At 40.9% G+C, this 7755-nt stretch overlaps 1 protein-coding gene across 1 annotated transcript; it reads left to right on the plus strand.

Annotated features, from left to right (window-relative positions):
* Positions 1–4467: 4467 nt before the first annotated feature.
* LOC143364882 (uncharacterized) lies at positions 4468–5110 on the plus strand (the record flags this gene model as incomplete). The annotated part of the gene is made up of 1 exon (XM_076804975.1): positions 4468–5110. A coding segment is annotated over exon 1 (643 nt), but the record flags the coding sequence as incomplete, so codon positions are not given.
* Positions 5111–7755: the final 2645 nt, after the last annotated feature.

The following is a 7755-nucleotide window of genomic DNA, read 5'->3' on the forward strand; positions in this document are numbered from 1 at the left end:
TTCTAGTAATATTATGGTATATTCTAGTATATTCTGGATTATTCTTCTATATTCTCGTATAGTATAGAATATTCTGGTATATTCTGTATATTCTAATGTATTCAGGTATATTCTCGTATATTCTTCGATATTCTAGTAATATTATGGTATATTCTGGTATATTCTTGATTATTCTGCTATATTCTCGTATATTCTGCTATATTCTAGTATATTCTGGTATATTCTGCTATATTCTGCTATATTCTAGTATATTCTGTTATATTGTAGTATATTCTTGTATATTCTGGTATATTCTGCTATATTCTAGAATATTCTGTTATATTGTAGTATATTCTGGTATATTCTCGGATATTCTTCTATATTCTAGTAATATTATCGTATATTCTGGTATATTGTGGTGTATTCTACTATATTCTGGTATATCCTCGTATATTTTTCTATATTCTAGTAATATTATGGTATATTCTGGTATATTCTGCTATATTCTCTTATATTCTGCTATATTCTAGTATATTCTGGTATATTCTGGTATATTCTCGTATATTCATCTATATTCGAGTAATATTATGGTATATTCTGGTATATTCTGGTATATTCAAGTATATTCTGGTATATTCTTATATATTCTTCTATATTCTAGTAATATTATGGTATATTCTGGTATATTCTGGTATATTCTGGATTATTCTGCTATATTCTCGTATATTCTAGTATATTCTGCTATATTCTAGTATATTCTAGTACATTCAGGTATATTCTCGTATATTCTTCCATATTCTAGTAATATTATGGTATATTCTGGTATATTCTGGAATATTTGGCTATATTCTTGTATATTCTGGTATATTCTCGTATATTCTTCTATATTCTAGTAATATAATGGTATACTCCGGTATATTCTCGCATATTGTGGCATATTCTAGTATATCTGCTTTATTCTTGTATATTCTGGTATATTATGGTATATTATGTATATTCTGGTATATTCTGGTATATTCTGCTATATTCTGGTATATTCTTGATTATTCTGCTATATTTTCGTATATTCTGCTATATTCTAGTATATTCTGGTATATTCTGTTATATTCTAGTATATTCTCGTATATTCTTCTATATTCTAGTAATATTATGGTATATTCTAGTATATTCTGGAATATTCTGCTATATTCTCGTATATTCTAGTATATTCTGCTATATTCTCGTATATTCTTCTATATTCTAGTAATATTATGGTATATTCTGCTATATTCTGGTATATTCTGCTATATTCTAGTATATCCTGGTATATTCTCGTATATTCTGCTATATTCTGGTATATTCTCGTATATTCTTCTATATTCGACTAATATTATGGTATATTCTGGTCTATTCAAGTATATTCTGGTATATTCTGCTATATTCTAGTATATTCTGCTATATTCTAGTAATATTATGGTATATTCTGGTATATTCTGGATTATTCTTCTATATTCTCGTATAGTATAGAATATTCTGGTATATTCTGGTATATTCTAATGTATTCAGGTATATTCTCGTATATTCTTCGATATTCTAGTAATATTATGGTATATTCTGGTATATTCTTGATTATTCTGCTATATTCTCGTATATTCTGCTATATTCTAGTATATTCTGGTATATTCTGCTATATTCTGCTATATTCTAGTATATTCTGTTATATTGTAGTATATTCTTGTATATTCTGGTATATTCTGCTATATTCTAGAATATTCTGTTATATTGTAGTATATTCTGGTATATTCTCGGATATTCTTCTATATTCTAGTAATATTATCGTAATATTCTGGTATATTGTGGTGTATTCTACTATATTCTGGTATATCCTCGTATATTTTTCTATATTCTAGTAATATTATGGTATATTCTGGTATATTCTGCTATATTCTAGTATATTCTGGTATATTCTCGTATATTCTTCTATAGTCTAGTAATATTATGGTATATTCTAGTATATTCTGGAATATTCTGCTATATTCTCGTATATTCTAGTATATTCTGCTATATTCTAGTATATTCTGATATATTCTCGTATATTCTTCTATATTCTAGTCATATTACGGTATATTCTGGTATATTCTGCTATATTCTAGTATATTCAGGTATATAATCGTACATTCTTCTATATTCTAGTAATATTATGGTATATTCTGGTATATTCTGTATATTCTTGATTATTCTGCTATATTCTCTTATATTCTGCTATATTCTAGTATATTCTGGTATATTCTCGTATATTCATCTATATTCGAGTAATATTATGCTATATTCTGGTATATTCTGGTATATTCGAGTATATTCTGGTATATTCTCATATATTCTTCTATATTCTAGTAATATTATGGTATATTCTGGTATATTCTGGTATATTCTGGATTATTCTGCTTTATTCTCGTATATTCTAGTATATTCTGCTATATTCTAGTATATTCTAGTACATTCAGGTATATTCTCGTATATTCGTCCATATTCTAGTAATATTATGGTATATTCTGGTATATTCTGGAATATTTGGCTATATTCTTGTATATTCTGGTATATTCTCGTATATTCTTCTATATTCTAGTAATATAATGGTATACTCCGGTATATTCTCGCATATTGTGACATATTCTAGTATATTCTGCTATATTCTTGTATATTCTGGTATATTATGGTATATTATGGTATATTCTGGTATATTCTGGTATATTCTGGTATATTCTGGTATATTCTTGATTATTCTGCTATATTTTCGTATATTCTGCTATATTCTAGTATATTCTGGTATATTCTGGTATATTCTTCTATATTCTAGTACTATAATGGTATATTTTGGTATATTCTCGTATATTCTTCTATATTCTAGTAATATTATGGTATATTCTGCTATATTCTAGTATATTCTGGTATATTCTCGTATATTCTTCTATATTCTAGTAATATTATGGTATATTCTAGTATATTCTGGAATATTCTGCTATATTCTCGTATATTCTAGTATATTCTGCTATATTCTCGTATATTCTTCTATATTCTAGTAATATTATGGTATATTCTGCTATATTCTGGTATATTCTGCTATATTCTAGTATATCCTGGTATATTCTCGTATATTCTGCTATATTCTGGTATATTCTCGTATATTCTTCTATATTCGAGTAATATTATGGTATATTCTGGTATATTCAAGTATATTCTGGTATATTCTGCTATATTCTAGTATATTCAGGTATATTCAGGTATATTCTCGTATATTCTTCTATATTCGTGTAATATTATGGTATATTCTGGTCTATTCAAGTATATTCTGGTATATTCTGCTATATTCTAGTATAATCTAGTATATTCAGGTATATTCTCGTATATTCTTCCATATTCTAGTAATATTATGGTATATTCTGGCATATTCTGCTATATTCTCGTATATTCAGGTATATTCTCGTATATTCATGTATAATCTAGTAATATTATGGTATATTCTGGCATATTCTGCTATATTCTCGTATATTCTAGTATATTCTGCTATATTCTAGTATATTCTGGTATATTCTCGTATATTCTTCTATATTCGAGTAATATTATGGTATATTCTGGTATATTCTGGTATATTCTGGTATTTTCTAGTATATTCAGGTGTAGCGGCTAGCGGGGCGCCGGAAGAGAAATCTTCAGCGCACCAGCACCAAGAAAGATTTATGGTTTGCACAGCATAAGACGCTATTTGTGAGAAAACGTCTTTAACGTTTTTGGCCACTTAGCGGACAGATGTGTCCTTGTAGTTCCTAGCGACGAACTCAATAGCGCAAGTGGACGCCATAAATTTTGGGTAGTCTAAGGGTCTCCAGCCTAGAGTGTCCCAGCGACGCGTGCCTGGTTTCTATCACCCGGGAAAGCTGGGCCCGTTGACGTAAGCCAGCAGTCACGTACCGCACTTAGCACGGGGCCCGGAAGACACCCCGCTGCATCGCCAAAATTAGATTTTTAACAGAACGACACGCTCACCGTTCTCACGCACGAGAGGCGTGGAACGTGGGCGTGTTATGCAAAATGCACGGATTGGTGGAAGTTCCCCGCAAGGACTTCCACCAATCAGCCGACAAGCATTTTTGAAGATATAAGGCAGAGACTACCGACGCGAAAGGAGGTCACGAAGTCGAGAGACAGCCGCGTATCCGCCGAGTGACTTAGAGTCTAGTCCGGTCGTTGCTAAGTTGCAATACAGTTCAACCGCGAGTCTAAGCGAATCGCCGGATTTAGTTGAACCACCCCGGACGCTCTCGCGACATCACTCTTTATTGTAAATAAAGGACTCAGTCACGTACACCTGATTTTGAACACTTGTTCTAAGGCACCCGCCTTATATAACCCTGTTCCTTCATTGGTGACCCCGACGTGATCAGGGTGACTGAGTCGAATCACGCGCATATTTTTTCTCTCTCGAAGTGCGTGTAGTGCAGTGTTATTGAAATGGCGACAACGACACCAGAAGTCAGCAAGGTCGCCATCAAGATCCCACCCTTCTGGCCTGAGCAACCCGAGCTGTGGTTCCGCCAAATCGAAGCACAGTTCGCCCTAAACGGGATTACAGCTGACACGACAAAATTTTATTATATACTGTCGCAGCTCGAACCCAAATACGCGTTGGAGGTGCAGGATATATTTATAAACCCACCGGAGGCCAACAAATACGGGACACTAAGGTCCGAACTACTAAAGAGGCTGTCGGCGACCCAAGGGAAAAGAATTCGACAGCTGCTGGAGCAGGAGGAAATAGGCGACCGAACCCCGTCGCAATTCTTACGCCATATGCGGAACCTCGCAGGTACCACAGTCAGCGACGAGTTCCTGCGGACCCTGTGGTCAGGTAGACTACCCAACGTGACCAGAGCGATCGTCTCGGCTCAGTCAGACCTGCCATTAAACAAGCTGGCCGAGATAGCCGACCACATCCACGCGGAGGTGCAGCCAACCCAGGTAGCCAGCACGTCGGCCCCAACGCAGTCCGACCGCCTGGCAGAACTCCTGATCGACCGATTGGAGAGACTGGAGCTTCGAGTCGCCGAAACATCCCGACCTTGCAGTCACAAGGGAAGCAGGACGCCCAGACGGAGTCGGTCTTCGTCCAGGTCATCGGGTAAGACGGAGAACGTCTGCTGGTACCACCAGAGGTTTGGGAAGGAGTCCACCAAATGCCGCCAGCCGTGTTCGTATGCGGGAAACGAGTCCCTCCGACACTGACCGCGGCAGCCAGTGACGGAACATCCACCTGCCGCCTCTTCGTCACGGACAAAGTGACGAAGACCGAATACCTCGTCGACACTGGCTCGGACCTTTGCGTGTATCCACGCACACTCGTCAAAGGCCGAGTCAGCAAGACGTCATACGAGATGGTTGCGGCAAACGGATCGACGATCGGCACCTACGGCATCCGCGTGATGGACCTCAACCTGGGACTACGGAGGGCCTTCCAGTGGAGGTTCATCATCGCCGACGTGGGAAAACCCATCATTGGCGCCGACTTCCTCACGCGCTACGGACTACTGGTGGACCTCAGGCGACGACGCCTGATCGACCAGACGACATCGCGGACGACAACGGGACGCACCGTCGTGGGTTTCACGGACTCCATCCGGACCATCGCGGGAAACTCACGCTACCACCAGCTGCTAGCCCAGTTTCCCGACGTGACCCGACCCACAGCGACTCCTAGGCAAGTCAAACACGATGTTGTACATCATATTGTAACGACTCCCGGCACCCCCGCGTATTGTAAGACCCGCCGATTGTCCACCGATATGTACAAGGTCGCTCGCGCAGAGTTCGAGGAACTGTTATCTCGGGGTCACATCCGTCCTTCTAAAAGCCAGTGGGCTTCTGCCCTACACATGGTGCAGAAGAAGGACAACGGATGGCGGCCCTGCGGCGATTACAGGACCTTAAACGCTCGCACGATCCCCGACCGGTATCCCATACCACATATCGAGGACTTCGCGCGAACATTAGCAGGGAAGACAGTGTTTACTACGTTAGACCTGGTCCGCGCGTACCACCAGATACCGGTAAACCCTCGCGATATTCCGAAGACCGCGGTAACGACGCCGTTCGGGTTGTACGAGTACACCGTCATGCCGTTCGGTTTGCGCAACGCGGCGCAGACGTTTCAACGCTTCATCGACACCGTCTTACGCGGTTTCGATTTTTGCTATGCGTATCTAGACGATATTCTAGTAGCGTCAGTCGATGAAGACGAGCATATGGAACATCTGCGTCAACTCCTCGAGCGGCTTAACGAGTACGGTGTCATCGTAAACCCGAGCAAATGCGTATTCGCCGCTACCGAAGTCAAGTTTCTCGGGTATATTGTGAACGGCAACGGCACGAGGCCTCTACCTGAAAAAGTAAAGGCCATAAACGAATTTCCGAAACCAGAGACCGCGAAACAGCTCCGTAGGTTCCTCGGTATGTTAAACTTTTATAGACGGTTCATACCTAACGCCGCGGCGGTACAAACACCGCTTCACCACCTGCTCAGCGGTCGGACGGCGAAAGGCAACGCCCCGATCCAATGGTCAAGTGAAGCGGAAACAGCGTTTCAAGCATCCAAAGATGCACTTGCCAACGCTACGCTACTAACGCATCCATCGAGTCGTTCGCAACTCGCGATTATGGTGGATGCGTCGGATTTCGCGATCGGAGCAACGCTGCAACAGCGACAAGGAAATTCGTGGAGGCCACTAGCCTTCCACACGAAATCCATGTCGCCCGCACAGCGTAACTACAGCGCATACGATCGCGAACTTCTAGCGATATATACAGCGGTTAAGAAATTCCGACATATGGTCGAAGGTCGTTCGTTCACGATATACACCGATCATAAACCTCTGACTTTCGCGTTCAACCAGAGATCCGACAAATGTTCCCCTCGACAGTTTCGGTATCTGGATTACGTAGGCCAGTTCACCACTGACATTCGGCACATCAGCGGCAAAGATAATGAGGTGGCGGACGCACTATCGCGAATCGAATCCATCGCGTCGACTATAGACTACGCGGAATTAGCTCGTTCGCAAGAAAACGACAAAGAAGTCGACAAGTTCTTAACCGCGTCCGACACCTCATTAACGCTCAAGCGCGTCAAATTAATCGACAGCGACGTCGAAGTCTATTGCGACGTGTCAACGAATGTCGCGCGCCCATTCGTAACAGCACCGTTTCGCCGACACGCGTTCTCAGCTGTCCATAACTGCGCCCATCCAGGTATCAAGGCCACCGCGAAACTCTGCAAACAGAGATTTGTTTGGCCGTCGATAGAACGCGACTGTCGCGCTTGGGCTCGCAGTTGTACCGAATGTCAGCGCGCTAAAACGAGTAGACATGTCTTCAGCCCGATATCGGAATTCAAAGCGCCGTCCGCCAGATTCGAGCACATCCATCTCGATTTGGTGGGCCCGCTACCGATATCAGACGGCAAAAGATACTGCCTCACATGCGTCGATCGCTTCACGCGTTGGCCCGAAGCCTTTCCGATCGCCAATATCGAGGCAGAAACGGTAGCGAAAGAGTTTGTCGCCGGATGGGTGGCTAGATTCGGTACCCCCATCCGGATCACAACGGACCAGGGTAGGCAGTTCGAATCGCAGTTGTTCAAACACCTGAGCAATTTATTAGGCGCGAAGCATATTCGAACTGCAGCCTATCATCCGGCGGCAAACGGCATGGTCGAGCGCTTCCATAGACAGCTCAAAGCTGCCATAA

The sequence above is a fragment of the Halictus rubicundus genome, unplaced genomic scaffold (genome assembly GCF_050948215.1).
Source record: "Halictus rubicundus isolate RS-2024b unplaced genomic scaffold, iyHalRubi1_principal scaffold1108, whole genome shotgun sequence".
In the NCBI taxonomy this organism is placed as follows: domain Eukaryota; kingdom Metazoa; phylum Arthropoda; class Insecta; order Hymenoptera; family Halictidae; genus Halictus; species Halictus rubicundus.